This window comes from Papio anubis, chromosome 14 (genome assembly GCF_008728515.1).
Source record: "Papio anubis isolate 15944 chromosome 14, Panubis1.0, whole genome shotgun sequence".
Lineage (NCBI taxonomy): Eukaryota > Metazoa > Chordata > Mammalia > Primates > Cercopithecidae > Papio > Papio anubis.
The window spans coordinates 97,775,704-97,791,826 of record NC_044989.1 but is presented as its reverse complement, the minus strand read 5'-3'; the positions used below and the strand labels follow the sequence as shown (position 1 = coordinate 97,791,826).

Sequence of the window (16,123 nt, the reverse complement as noted above, 5' to 3'; positions counted from 1 at the left end):
TGGAAAACAGGTGAATGTTTCAAGGAGGGAGAGTGATAACCAGTACCAATTATTGCAGGGAAATCAAATACCATGCTTTAAAAACTATATTGAAAAAAAAAAACCATCTTTTTATATGTTCTTTGTTTTATATTTTAACCTAGATCAACTAATCCATTCTATCTATTCATGTGGATATTTATTTTTACTTTTTTTCTTACTGGAAAATGTGCTAGAAATTTTTATTTTTTCATGCATCTCTTTGAGTGTATCTTTGCTGTATACACATGATTATGAGAGGGACTGTGTCATACAGAGTATTTTTATTGTTGACATTTAATGTGTGTATTAGGGGATGGCTACCTTTCTGTCCCTCCTAGTATCTATTCTATGCTTTTTCCATGTTCTTATAATTGTGTATAAACATACATGCACAGGTGTACTTTACAAAAAATGGGACCATATTTGATTGCATTTTACTTTTTTGCTTTTCTCTTCTACATATGCAGTATATTGTAAAGTAGAAATCCTTCAGGGTCTCCTATTATGTTTTTAAAAGCATTTTTAACTGCTGCATACTATTCCATGATAAGAATATATAAAAGTTAATGTAACAATTGATGGACTTTTGCTTTGTTTCTACTTTCTTTGCACCAATAAAGTTTCAGTAAACATCTGGTCTAGTTGTTAAGTACTGGTTTAGTAAAATGGATGAAGAATGATTTCTCCTTGTTACTTTAATTTTCATCTCCTTGACCAGTCTTGAAACAACCCCTTTCTCCCATATGGCAGATGTTTACTGAGCACTTTGCCAGGCACTGTGAAGTAAACAATTTAAAGTCGAACAATTACAAGACAGTATTCACCCTTAGCACTCTTAAGGGATGGTCCTGAAATGGCTGAATCCCCAGATTCCTGAATACTACTACAGCATGTGTTTTACCACATGAAGTACAGCTCAGCTATAACTGAAACACTTAGCTGACTCCCCTTTAGATTCTTATGATTGCATACATATACCTAAAGACGTTGATAAAGATTTTTGTTTATCCTGGCACAGAGCTTATCTGTCTTAAATATTAACATTTTTTCACTTCTGCCTACAACATTAATAGTTAGATTTCTCTTGGTAGCCCAAGAGAAGTTTTTTATTATTTTATAAAATAATAAAATAATAAAAATTTTAATCACTTAATGAGTGACAAAACACTATACCTGGTCTTTTGTTTGTTCAAAGTTTAATTTCCTTAATTAGAAAATCTCTTCAGAGGTTACAGCAAACTTGAAGGGTGTAGGAGAACAGAATAATAATAAAGTGCATTTCCTGCAGAGTATTTTTGCATTTTGTTTATATATGTAAATGTATACTAGGTGGTGATATAAACAGTAGATATTACTATGGGTCACAGTTTAAAAAGTTTGAGAAACACTGATTCAAAAAGGAAAAAGAGCGAGTTTTGTTAAGCTATTCCTGGGTTCTCAGTTGAGACCTTCACTAGCAGACTACCTCTTGCATACCAGTCTTGTGGTATGCATGTTTTGTGTTAATACCTCAGTACAATTGCAAATGTCTGAGTGTCCCAAATTTGGGGCGGAAGAGGCAGTCTTACTCATGAATGGCCAAACTTTTCAGATTATATATCCATGAATATCAGGGATCTACAGTGTATTGTGATATTTACAGAGGTATATACAGAAGAGCACAGAAATGATATGCCTGAGTCAGACTAGAGTTTTTGACCAGGTAGAGGATCGTCATGGGCAGCTTCCCCGAGGAAGCAAAGGAAAATAGCGTCTTTAGCAGCAATTAGAAGTTATATGAAAACAGAAAGCTATTCTCTTCAAGGAAGACATAATAGGTGCACAAGGCTATAGAGATGTACTGAGTGATAGTGGGTTTTGTCAGCAACAATTGGTTATAGCATAGGGTTTTGGTGAGAGAATGGTGAGAGACAGGACTGGAAAGTTTGGCAGGAATCAGTATGGTCTGTTTTGCTATGCTTAGGTAGCTGATTTTTTTACCTGTCACAAATGCAAATAGTGTTAGCATTATTATGCGCAGTTGACAGTTCCCTTCTATGCTGTACTACAAAGTTTACCCATGAATTCATAAATCGTCTATCAATGTGGCTAATACAGGAATGCTAATTTGACTTTCTATAATATTTATGATTTTTATAATAAGGAAAAGCAAAAGCAATTGCTATTTTGAGAAGTATTTCTACAACACAATAGGATGCCTCTTAATTATTCTCTACTACTGAACACTTTCCTGGTGCTTAAACATTTAGTTTTTGCCAAGCCAAGATTCCTTTGTTGATTTAGACCATCTGCCAGAGAAGTGATCAATGACATTAAATGGCTTGGTCCTTTGTATTTTGGTTTCACTGTAAACACATTTCTGTCTCTGTCTAAAGTATCTGTTTTTTTGTTTTGTTTTGTTTTGTTTTTTCATCTCCCATGATCCTGGAGGTTATAATAACCTGTATTTATCACAGCATTCTGTTGGTCTACTTTAGTAGGGGCTTCATAAATTTTTTTTGACAAATGACTAAAAAACGCTTTGGAAAACAAATGGTATAATTGACTTGAATTTGTATCAGATGCTCTATACAGCTCTGTAAATTAGTTATGCCCCCACCCCTAATAATTTTTGAATATATTTATTTTGAATCCCAGTTTATTAGCAACGGAAAAGAAAAACGCTTTGGTAGGGTAAGCTATTGCCTTTGAGATCTAATCCTGTCCTTGTAAGCATAGAATTGAGTGTGTTCCTCATTGTTTTAATTACAAAAAATACCTCTACTTTAAAATTTACACTTTCCTTATTTGGCAATTTATAAGTTTCTTATTTAATAAGAGCTTGATAATAAATGCTACTGTCATTCCCACCTCTCTTTCCCTTATAAAACAAGATAAGTAAACTTTCTTGTACTATGCTTCGTTGTTGTAATTAGGATGATGAATGTATCAGTTCTTTATTGCTACATAACTAATTATCCTAAAACTTAGCAGCTTAACCAACAGACATTTGTTTTCTACAGTTTATGTGGGTCAGGGTTCTCCAGGCACACCTTGCTGGGTCCTCTTGCTCAGGGTCTCTGGTAAGGCAACAGTCCAGGTATTGGCTGGGGCTGCAGTCATCTCAAGGCTCCACTGTGGGTGGGGAGAGTCTGCTTCTAGGCTCACTCAGTGTTGTCATTAGCAGGATTTAGATTCTTGCAGGCTGTCAGACTGAAGGCCCCAGGTCCTTGCTGACTGTTGGCCAGAGCCCTCCCTCAGCTCCTGCCACATGTGCCTCTAGGGCAGCTCTGCACATCTGGCTTCCCTCAGGCTGATGAAGAAAAGGTAAGCAAGAGAGCAGAACAGCAGGCGGCAGATTCACTGGAAGCCATCTTGCAAGCTGCCTACAACAGTGGAAAACCCACATATACTTCTTTTCTTGTTATCTCAGTGTCTCTCTCATGTATTTAGGTCTTTCCTCTACGGTTCTGATGTGCAGGCATATATGAGTGCCTATGTGTGTGCACATGTGGGTACATCTGAACACCTGCTGTGTCATTCTTTCTGTCAGATAGGATTATTAGCTTAAAGAAAATTGCATCTTTACTATGTTTTGTTTTCTTATCTCATTATGGCAACATTCTCATTTTAATATCACTCATTTCTTTACAATTTTTTCTGTTAACACTTAATACAGAGCCTGGTCTATAATAATTGCCCAAATTTGTTAAATGAACTAGTAAAGTAGTTTATTTTTAGAATTTTATTCTGCAAAACCAAGCATATAAAAAATAGAATAATATAATGAACTCCACAGATCTGTCAACCAGCTTCAACAATTATTAGTATTTTCCCAGTCTTGTTTTTATTTCTCCCCTCCCACCCCCCAGAGTCATTTAATGTAAACCCCAAACATTCTGTTGTTTTACTTATAGGTACTTGAATATGCATCTCTAACAGAAAGGTTTTTTAAAAAAAAAAAAATGGATTCCTTGCCCCCACCGTATCTAACAGAAGGAACAGTAGTTTCTTATCATCTATTACCTATTTCATGTTCAAATTTCTCTGAATTGTCCCAATGGTAGCTTTTTATAGTTGGTTTATTTTAATTGGGAGTTAAACAGGGTTTATGCATTTTATTTGATTGATAAGTATATTAAGTGTTTTAATTTATAACAGGTTGTGGAATTAACATAAATGGTAAATTTTGTTTAAATAAGTGGATTTCCTTATTTACTTAACATAGTATCCATTTCCCCTTCATAGTAGCATCCCGATTTCCCCAGGAGGAATTAGTTCTTTTTCATTGGTTATAGTTGAGAAGATCTGGCTATAGTCCGGAATAAATCTGGGACACCTGACTCAAAGTAATCCTATCAGATGTTCCTCCTCCTGAGATCCTGAGCATACAGGCAGGACAGCTGGAATACCATTTTGTCTTAATGGACACATTCTGATTGAACCTGCATGGATAACTTTTAGTTGATAGACATCCATTGGACCCTGCCTGCTTTCTTTTCTTTTCTTTTTTCTTTTTTAAATTTTTATTTATTTTTATTTTTAATTTTTTGAGACAGAGTCTCACTCTGTCACCCAGGCTGGAGTGTGCAGTGGCGCTCTCTCGGCTCACTGCAACCTCCACCTCCCGGGTTTAAGCGATTCTCCTGCCTCAGCCTCCCAAGGAGCTGGGATTACAAGTGCCCACCAGCTCACCTGGCTAATTTTTGTATTTTTATTAGAGACAAGGTTTCACTATGTTGGCCAGGCCGGTCTCAAACTCCTGAACTCGTGATCTCCTTGGCCTCCCGAAGTGCTGGGATTACAGGTGTGAGCCACTGCACCTGGCCGCAAATTGTTCTTAACAGTGGCAAAGCAAATTCCCTTCAAGAATTCTTGGTGTTTTTAGGTAAAGATCTGTTTTTTTCACACTCTTAACCTCACCTTGTTTAATGGATTATACCAATGAATAATGGACTCCTTTGAATGTAAATATTTTTGTGTGAATTCATTGCTGGAATAATTCTGGACATTTAATAAACATATTCAATATCCAGATACTGATGCTGTGATAACTTTGTAAATTTAATGTTACAAATTTCCAGAATGTCATACTCTTAAGCAATATGTAGAAATGTCTTTGAAAAAGATCTTAAAGACTTTTTATGAAAAATAGCAAATTAGGGCAATTTTTTAAACCCTAAGTGAACAACAGTGAAAATGTTTATATATATGTTTAAACCTCAATCATGTTAAAAGTAGGAAAGCCGCCACCTTATGTCACAAACTCTGGAGACTATAGACAGATGCAATTTTAAATCAAGTGAAAAACCGAGTCTTCAATAATCAACTCTTTTGCTTGAGAAGATGCTAAACCGTTGTAGGAGCAAAAGGAACAGTGTGGAAGAGACAGCTGAAGAAAATACAAAGGGATATTTACCTAACAAAATGGAAGAATTATTTTACCACAGCTACTTCACACTGTCAAGAACATTTAAAAATCAGTTGAGTGAGGAAGAGCTCTATGAGATAGGATAAGACAAGAAGATGTGATTAAAAGAAACTGTTGAGGCGAGAATTTTGAGGATAGACCAATGATATAAAAAGCTAAAAATGCATAGTGGCTGCAGTAAGCAGAATTGACACTGCAGAAAGAGGGAAAAAACCATAGAGTCAAGATTTCAAAATCATACGGAATGCAGAAACAAGGGATAAGAAATAAGACTAAGAGAAGCTGATCTAAACTGTGGAGAACAGAAGAACAGATAATTGCTGTGGCTGAAAAAGAGAGCTGAATAAGTCAGTCAGAATTCATTGGATATTTATTTTTGAAGTTGATAGGAGTACATTTAAACATTTTATTCAGAGACACATGTATTGTCACTGGTAAAATGAGAGCAAGCTGTATATGGTCCAAATTGCCAGCTCAAAAGCCATAAAAAAGAAAACCCAATTTTTTTTTCCTATAGCAAAAGAGAGAAAATAGGAAGGAAGCATAAAAAATATAAAGATTAAATAAGATGAATGACAAGACAGAATAGCTGTTAAACCCCATGTGACTTGGGTATTCTCATCTACTAAAATCTCAGATTGGGTTAAAAAAACAAAACCTAAAATTGTCTAAAACTTAAATGAAAAAGATGGGCAGTGATATTCCAGGGAAATGTAAATAGGAGGTAGAAAGGGTTACAATATTATGACCCAACAGAGTTGAAGAAAAAAAAATATTACTTAGGAGTAGAAAACTTTGTAATGCTGAACGGTACAATCTACCCTAAGATATAACTCTCTAGAACTAAATAGCACATTGAATAGACCACTGAAACATACAAAAGAAACCAACCATAGGGAAAGAAAATTGACAAAAGATTACAGACATTGTATGAATATAGATTCCTGTCTGTTTGGAATTATTCTCCTGGCTCACTAGTAATGAGAATTTTCTCTTAGTATGAATGGATACTTAAAATTTTTTTCTCTAGTTTCTTTCTTTCTTTCTTTCTTTCTTTCTTTCTTTCTTTCTTTCTTTCTTTCTTTCCTTTCTTTCCTTTCTTTCCTTTCTTTCTTTCTTTTTCTTTCTTTTTCTTTCTTTCTTTCTTTCTTTTTTTTTTTTTTTTTGGGAGACAGAGTCTCCCTCTGTTGCCCAGGCTGGAGTGCAGTGGCGTGATCTTGGCTCACTGCAACCTCTGCCTCCCTGGTTCAAGCAATTCTACTGCCTCAGCTTCCTGGGTAGCTGGGATAACAGGCACCCACCACCACACCCTGCTAATTTTTGTGATTTTTTGTAGAGATGGGGTCTCACAATGTTGGCCAGGCTGGTCTCAAACTCCTGACCTCAAGTGATCCACCCACCTCGGCCTCCCAAAGTGCTAGAATTACAGGCACGAGCCACCGTATGTAGCCGTCTCTAATTTCTTTCTTACAGTTTTCCTGTCTTTACAACCACTGCATCACAGTTCTTTGAATATGTGGTATTCCATCTGTTAAACCTACCACCTTTTGGTCTCAGCAGACCATCCTCTATTTCACAGAGAAAATAGTGGGCGTAAGACATAAGTAACCTTGCCTTTCTGCCTACCTTCCCTCACCTACAAACAATTTGTTTCATTACTAGTAGAAGACTGTTTTTTGTCCTAGCACTAATGCTTGCCATTTTTTCTGCTTCTCTTTGAGTGTCAACCTCATGTCTCAGGTATGGATTATTAACAGACCTGTATCTGAAGCTCAGGTCTGTCCATGCTCACACCCACAAGGCCACCTGCCTCCTGGACATCTGTCTTCCTGGGATGTCTATCAATATATCTCACACACATTCTCAAATCTGAACGCATCACTTTCCTCCCTGATCTTGCTCCTCGTCTGGAATGCCTTCAGTGAGAGGAGCCATATGCTCCAGGAGGCACACTTCTCCTCCTGAGGGCTGTGCTTGGTGATTGGCAGGGAGTGTGGTTGTAGTGACCTGAAAGAAAGTCTTTGTGGGTTCACCTGTATTAAGATTGTTTTAGCTGTGAACAAAAACATTTTGTCATGTTATGTATAAAAACCAGCAATATAATCATCCTTTTGGCAATGGAACATTTGGGAGAATTATCTCTACTATGTGATTGCTACTTTTCGGCCCCCTAATCACACCTTTGCTATGATTCTTGAGGTAGAAAGATAATTTCTCTTCACTTTGAATATGTGAAGCAACATTCTCCATTGCCTAAAGAAGACGTAGACTCATAAAGAACACATTTTAAAATCCCCTGGAAAACAGTAAAAACGTGAGATGGGAACCACTATGGTGGGGAGTTGGTGCTGGTGGTGCTGGCCTGTGGCAAGGGGAGCAGGGGTGTACAGACAGGCTGTGCCTGTAAAAGAAGGGACCATGCATTAGCCAGTTGTGGTCATGCTTTTACTCATTGACGGCAACACTGTATCTTCACAAAGCATTGTAAGAAATGATAATGATTGGCTAGTAGTATGTTTTAGAAGGATGTGATCTCCTAAGTAAAAATAAACTCAAGTTTCAGATAATTTTGAATTGCCCTTTTCTTACTCATTAAAGAGTAAGAAGAAACTATATTTTTACTATCTTAATTCGGAAGAGTTTAAAAACATACTTTTTTTCATTAATTGGGTATTGTTACATTTCTGCTGTATTTTTTCTTGTATTTTCTAGTGTAACTTTAGTGACAAATTACTGTAGAGGCATCTGAATTTATTTAGGATTCTTGGAAGGGAAGGGGATGGAGATAGGAGGGATGGTGCCGGTGAATGATGTCTGTCTGAGTGAGATTTATGTTTATGAAAAAGGAAGTGAGTGGATTGCTAAGATTGTGGTTTTAAAGTCTGAATATTGCTTTAATAGTGTTTAGAATTGTTGGGGCCAGGATGAAGGTTGAGAACTACAGGTTTAAGATCTTAAGAAAAGCCAGGACCAGAAAGATCTGTTCTAGTTATTTCCAGCTACCGGATGCAGCTGAATGGCATTTGAAAACATTTTTCTTGTTCTTTAGCATCTTTGATTGAAGGCGAAATCTTAATGCCTTTGAGGGAAATTCCTAGTACCACAGCATAAAAGGACCAGCAGCAGCAAGTGTGATATAATTACTGATGCCTTTAAAAGATATGCGAGCCCTTATTTCTGCAGTTAGCATGTGGAACCAAATTAATAATAATAAATCTTCCCAATGTTTAGTCAAGCAATTTTTTCTTTTTATCACTTTAATATAAGGACCATGGAATAAAGTCTTAAGCTAAGCCAAAAGATGGTTAAAGATAGGCCGGATTTTTACCCACAAGTAAGGTGAATACCTACAGTGTAAGGTGCTCTTCCCTAGGCCATGCCATTTGCTCTCATGTTTTCTGCTTGCTGGTTTCTGGTGCATCGGTATTTGCTTTTTTAAGGGAGTGGCCTTTTACTCTTTATCCCATGTGCCAAATATCAAAACTCACTGACATTGACCAATCATTATCAAAAGTGGATGTTTAAAAGAGATCAGGAGGTAGCATACCTCTTACAGGTATTTTTGGTTTTAATGCATTGAAATGCTAGTAGCTTAAACTACGTTGTAAGCAAGCTTTTGAGCAGGGGACAGAGTCTAACAACTTTTTTAGCAGACCTTTTAAACTTTTTTTTTGGACTCCTGTCACTTGACTACCATAATAAAAAAAGGCAATTATTCACATATATTATTTTATTTAAGGACAGTGGCCTAGAAGATCACAGTCTAATTTATTTTCTTTTCTTTCCATCTGTATTTTCTGTTAGATATTAAGGCTAAGACATACTGCAGTTAGAACAACAAAGAAAAATGTTCCCGCCTCAAAACGTGAAACTTACACAGAGGATTTTATTAAAAAGCAGATTGAAGAGTTCAACATAGGAAAGAGACATTTAGCCAACATGATGGGAGAAGATCCAGAGACTTTCACTCAAGAAGATATTGATGTAAGTACAGTTACTCTGTTGGAAAAGTAATTGCTGTAGAGTTTTAGATATTAAAAGCACTTTTCTTCATGAGCCCCTTAGCTCTGTGTTTTAATCAAGCTGTCAGAATAAAGAAAAATGCTGCTATCCATTGCAAGTTGGAGCCACAGTTTAAAAGACAAATGTGCAGGATTTACATAGTATGGTGAGTTTTAGGTGTTACCTAGAAATGAGTCTATAAATGCTCATACACTATTGGGAAATGTTTAAATTTGTGTAGTCTTAGACTCAGCTTTCTTACAAAATGATAAAACAGATGATAATGAAAATAGAGTCAAATTTATATCAAGTCCTATAAGTAAACCTTGGCCTAGTGTTTTTGTCAACTTAAATATATATCTGAACTTTCAAAATGGGGGCATAGTCTAAGTGATTTGAAAATTAGGATCAGAATTCTATTCACTCTTGAATTATTATATTCCTGATAAAAGCAATAATTGTCGATAGTATTTTTGCTGGACATCCTAGAGTAGCTAGCAAAGGAAGTTGAATTTAACAACTTCGAATCTTGTCCTTATTTTTAAAAAGTAACATCTAATATCCCATGATGTTTTATATTTAACCGTAGAACAACAACTTTGTATAGATAATAACATTCTTATATGATTTTAATATTATTTTTAGTCATTTTGTGCACTTTAGTTTAATTTCAATCTTTTTGTATACCTTTCCTATTTATAAATGGTACTGAAGTATCAGTTTCAGGCCCCAGAGCAACATTTTTTATTCAACCAGAAGGATTTCTTTCTTTCTTTTTTTTTTTTTTTTTGGAGACGGAGTCTTGCTCTGTTGCCCAGGCTAGAGTGCAGTGGCACAATCTTGGCTCACTGCAACCTTTGCCTCCCGGGTTCAAGCAATTCTCCTGCCTCAGCCTCCTGAGTAGCTGGGCTTACACGCATGTGCCACCACACCCAGCTAATTTTTGTATTTTTAGTACAGATGGGGTTTCAACATGTTGGTCAGGCTGGTCTTGAACTCCTGACCTCTGGTGATCCACCCACCTCAGCCTCCCAAAGTGTTGGAATTACAGGCATTAGCCACTGGGCCTGGTCCAGAAGGATTTCTTATTGCTCTTCTAGGTTACGTGATTTGTAGTTAGGGATTTTGTAGCTGCTGTCCTCTTTTTGAATTTTATGGTAATCTGGACAATATTGGGGGTATTATCTGTGAAGAGATGCTATTCTTCAGTTGTGTATAAAATATGAGATGTTAGATATTACTTTTTAAAAATTAGAACAAGGTTCAAAGTTCTTAAATTTAAGTTTCTTTGCTAGCTATCCTGGGACATTTAGCAAAAAAAAAAATTATTGACCGTTACTGCTTTTATCAGGAATGTAATAATTGAAGAGTGCAACAGGAATAGAATTCAGGTCCTAATTTTCAAATCACCTAGAACATAGACTCTCTAGACTCGAGGTTTGCCTACCCCAGACTTTCATATAAGTAGAATCATATAGTATTTGGTCTTTAGTAACTGGCTTCTTTCACTTAGCACAATGTTTTCATGTTTATCTACATTGTGGCATGTGTCAGTACTTCATTCCTTTTTAATACTGAATAGTTTTTGATTGTATGGATATACCACATTTTACAAATTCAGTCATCAGTTGATGGGTGTTTGGGTTTCCATTTTTGGTTATGAATAATGCTACCATGAATGTGCATGCTGTAAAGTTCTTGTGCAGACGTATGTTTTTATTTCTGTTATGTATATACCTTAGAAACCATTGCTAATCCAAGGTCATGAAAATTCACTCCTATATTTTCTTCTACTAGTTTTGTAGTTTTAGCTCTTAACATTTAGGTGTTTGATCCATTTTAAGGTTATTTTTGTGTGTGATATGAGGCAGGGGTCTAGCTTTGTTCTTTTACATGTGGACATTCAGTTGTTACAGCATCATTTGTTGGAAAGACTATTTTTTCCCATTGAATTATTTTGTCACTCATATTGAATATCAGTGTAACTATAGGGTTTATTTCTGGACCCTATTTTATTCCATTGATCTATACATTTATCCTTATGCCAGTACCACTTTGTCTTGATTACTGTAGCTTTATAGTAAGTTTTGAAATTGGGAAGTGTAAGTACTCTTCTTTCCTTCTTGCTTTTCAAGATTATTTTGGTTGTTCTTTGCTCCTTGAATTTTCATATGAAATTTTAGGATCAGCTTGTCAGTTCCTGCAAGGAGCCACCTAAGATTTGGATAGGGATTGTACTGAATCTCTAGATTGATTCTGAGAGTACTCCCATCTTTATGTTAATTAAGTCTTCTGATCTCTGAACATGGAGTGTCCTTCTGTAGATACAGATCCTCTTTAATTTCTCAGTGATGTTTTGTAGTTTTCAGAGTCTAAATTTGGCACTTTTTTGTTAAATTTATTCCTAAGTATTAATGCCTTAGAAACTTCTCTGTTGTAAATAGAATTGTTCTCTTTTATAATATTTTTGGGTTTCGTATTGCAACTGAATACAGTTGATTTTTGTTTATTTTTGATTTTGAATCTACATCCTTGCTGAACGTACTAATTCTCATAGTTCTTAGTGAATTCCTTGGGATTTTCTAAATACAGGATATAGCAAGATAGCCCATATATAGAAGAGTGTAGCAGGATATCCCATATATTTATGAATCCCAAAGAATCCACTAAAAACTACGAGAATTAGTAGGATATTTCACCTGCAAATGGAAATAGTTTTACTTCATTTTTCCTAATCTGGATACCTCTATTTCTTTTTCTTACCTAATTGCCTTGGCTTAGAACCTCTAACAATGTTGAGTAGAAATGGCAAGAGTGGGCATCCTAATTTTGTTCCTGATCTTGGGGAAAAGCATTCAGTCATTCACCATTAAATATGATGTTGGCTGTGAGTTTTTCATGGATGCTCTATCAGATTCAGTAAGTTTTTTTCCATACCTAGTTTGTTGAACTTTTTTGTTGTTGTGGTTAGTGTTTTTGTCACGAAATGGTATTGGATATTGTCAGATTCTCTTCCATTTTGATGATTTGGTTTTGTCTTTTGTTCTGTTGGTATGATGTATCACACAAATTGATTTTTGTATGTTGAATCAAACTTGTGTTCATGAAATAAATCCCACTACTTTGGTGCATATACTCTTTTTTGTGTGTTTCTGGATTTGGTTTGCTAGCATTTTCTTGAGGATTTTTATGTCTAATTGATATTGGTCTGTAGTTTTCTTAAAGTGTTTGTCTAGTTTTGATATCGGTAATACTGGCCTCATCGAATGAATTGGGAAGTGTTCTCTCCTCTTCTATTTTTGGAAGTTTGTCAAGAATTTGTATTGATTCCTCTTGAAGTATTTGGTTGAATTCCCCAGTGAAGCTGTCTGGGCCTGGGCTTTTCTTTGTGCGTTGTTGTTGTTGTTGTTGGGTTTAACTGCTTGCTTTTTAAAATGGTCCTACCTCTCTCCTTGTGGTTTATGTGTCCCTGAGTAACTGTTCTCAGCAGTAGGATTTCATTACCCAACTAAGTTTACCACTAACATGTTTTTGAGCAACTCTTAACTACCTTTTTGGTTTGTCTGTTTGTTTGATTGATAAAGGCAAGGTCTTGCTATTTTGTTGACAGCCTGGTTTGGAACTCTTGGCATCAAGTCATCCTCTGACCTTGGCCTCCCAAAGTGCTGGGAGATTAAAGGCATGAGCCACCATGCCTAGCCCCACTTAACTACCTTTTGGGATGCACATTGGGCATATGTAGCTTATTGAAAACAGAATCATTCAACAATTTTGTAATTTTGTCTGAGGGGATAAGTATTTTCACAGTGTAAGTATTAAACATGAATTTTGTTGTTTGGAGTAGTTTGTTCATTGCTTGGATGTTTACCCAGAATATTAGTTTGGGATGTTAATATTATTTTCATGAGGACTTAATTTATATAGAGTAGCCATGGTCTATAATTGATTCAAGTACATAGTTAAAAGTCTAGGCTCACTATAATTTTCACATAGACAAATTATGCACCATTGTATTCAGATTAAGCTATTAGTTATATATTTTAGAAACTAGTTTTTTCATACTAGTTACCCAATTACTAAATGATCATGAAGACCATTTTTTAATTGCATTTGAGCAAAATATTTAAGATTTAAAACAGTTATTTCATATATTAAAATATCTTTAAAAATTTTATTTGAGTATTTACAAAAGATAAAAGATAAAAACTGGTGATTCCATCTAGAATACATTTTTAATAGTTAGAGAAATCTAAAAGGATCCTGTAGCTTAGTGAATACATTATCATTCAATCAGGTAGAAACAGATTTTAAACAATGTATTTAGTTCCGGTTCTCAAAATATAGAATTATTTTCAGAGTCTAAATTTGGCACTTTTTTGTGATGGAGAAGAGATATTTAACATCACTATGTAAAGATAAGTGGTGGCAGCTATTCTATACTTTTAAAACTGTGCGTGTGTATATATGGTAAAAGCAACTTGATGTCATCTTGTGTGATTGTGTTAACCGAATATTATAAAAATCTACCTTTAGATTTAGCCAATTAAGTAATCAAATCATGAATTAATAGGAAAAAACATCCAATTGCTTCTTTAAAATATATAGACTCTTCTAAAATGAAGTTGAATTTCTTGTGAGGAATGTAAATGCAGAACATATAGAAAGCTTTATTAGATGGATTTTTTTCTGTCTTTTTATTAAAAATTCACTGTAGTTGAAATCTTGTAGAAAAATACAGGACCTGGGATTAGGAGATTCCTTGCGATGTCACTAACTAGTGTCGTTGAGCAAGTCAGCGCTCTCTGTCACTTGATTTTCTTATCTCTAAAATAATAATACCAACTTGCCTACCTCAGAATATATCTAAAAGGCATGAGATTAATGCAATGTGTTATTATTCCTGTTACTATTAACAGTAATAAATACCATCTGCCATAACTGGAATCGTTCCCTAGTTCTCTGCTTTGTCACACAAGTCTTCCATGCCACCTGAGAATGAGTGCTGGGGAGAATCATCTGAAACACTGTTGGGTACATTGATTTATCACTGATTGACTAAAGGGGAGATTGCTTTATCTCCTGTAGGTTGACATTGTCTCACCTAGCTTGGTATCTAAAAAGACCTTATGGAAGTTAGCGTTAACCATTTTCCTTGACACCAGTGACATAATTCTGCTGTGCTAGACTTTGCTGCAGGTGATTGATCGGCTTCACTGACTCTTGTGGTATTTTATTAAATGTAGTGCACCCCTTTTGGTATTGCATTTTATTAAATTTAGTGGACCCCCTCCACCTTTGTGGCACCTGAGTAGATGTAAAAGCAAAAGAGGACTGTGACAACCGTTACCAAAGAATTAAAATTAAGTACTCATATGGTTTTCTGTTTTCATTTATGTTTTTTAAACTATTGTTTTTATAAGTGGCTCAACAGTGTATATCAACTGAAAGAGACACTATGGCTGATGAGTCAGCATTTCCAGGCTGCAACAATCGGTTATTTCTGAAAACAAAAATAATTTATCTAAAATCAAGAAAATATTCTAAGCTTCCGTTGCAATTGCTGTTACATATTTAGAAGTTATAATGCTTTTAAAATATTTGGCTTTTAACATATTAATTAAGACTAGGTGCAGTAACTTTTCTCTAATTATTTAGTGTGATCAGGAAATTAGATATTCCACAAAAGTGAATTTTCCAGATAAGGGAAACCTATTTTTAAGTGTTATTTGTAATGAACATTACTACCATATACTAAAACCCTTCTATGTTATGTGTGAAATGCAATCTGGGAGCCTGATATACATTGCCACATTTTATCTTTGTAAAAACCTTATGGGGCAGGTATCTTTTTTTTTTTTTTTTAAAGCAATACTAAGGCTATACAAGGTCTTTCTGTATCCAAAGACTGTTCTTTCTACACTTTCAGATTAATCTTTTAGGTGACATTTTCTAAAATAAATTTCAGTCTCCCCAACCTTATTTAGTAGGATATAGTGAGTATAATTTAATCTTACAGGATTTTCCTTTTTAGTATGGCTGTTAGCCCCTGACTGTGGCTCGTGGAGCACGACTGTCCCTGCGATGAATGGCCCGGCTATGCTGTATTACTGATTCTTGTCATCTCCCTTGCTGTCCAGATGTCTTAGTCTATGTGTCTGCCTCTAGCCACCCTCACCTGTCTTCCAACCTTCTGGCATAACTAAACTTGTTAAGTGTGTGAATGAAAACTAAAAGCCTTTGGACTCTGAATGAGGACCTATGTGCCCTCCTAGTAAGTAAATCCATGAATTTATGTCAGCTATTGCAATTCTTTATAGGTCATTTTCATTGATTTCTAGTTTTACAACTTTACTTCAGAGGGTTAAGTTTGAATAGAAATCTGGCCTCACCGAATACAGCATATATAATTTATGTGTGTAAATTACACCTAGCTAATCTAATATGCTAATGCTTCCTTAATAAGGTTTATTAAAGAGTACAATGTGAGTTGGTAAAAAGGAATATGACGGATAAAACTTTTGAATGAAAATAATTCTGCTTGTCACTGGTGGTACTTATTTTAAAGTTTTATCACTTAGAAGATTTATCATTATTAGGGCTACAGGATTCTATATATTTTGGAATTTTTTTTTTCCAGGATTACTTAGCTTAAATTGGTGCTCAATCTTTTTATTAAATTTACAAGAAAAA

The 16,123-nt window shown here is 35.3% G+C and overlaps 1 protein-coding gene across 2 annotated transcripts in view; it reads left to right on the top strand.

Annotated features, from left to right (window-relative positions):
* The window catches only part of MRPS9 (mitochondrial ribosomal protein S9), a 56,846-nt gene that overhangs the window by 1,638 nt on the left and 39,085 nt on the right, over nucleotides 1-16,123 (top strand). For both annotated transcript variants that reach the window (XM_031655408.1, XM_031655407.1), the window contains exon 2: nucleotides 9,236-9,415. In XM_031655408.1, the coding sequence (XP_031511268.1) occupies nucleotides 9,236-9,415 (180 nt within the window). The remainder of the gene's footprint in view (nucleotides 1-9,235; nucleotides 9,416-16,123) is intronic.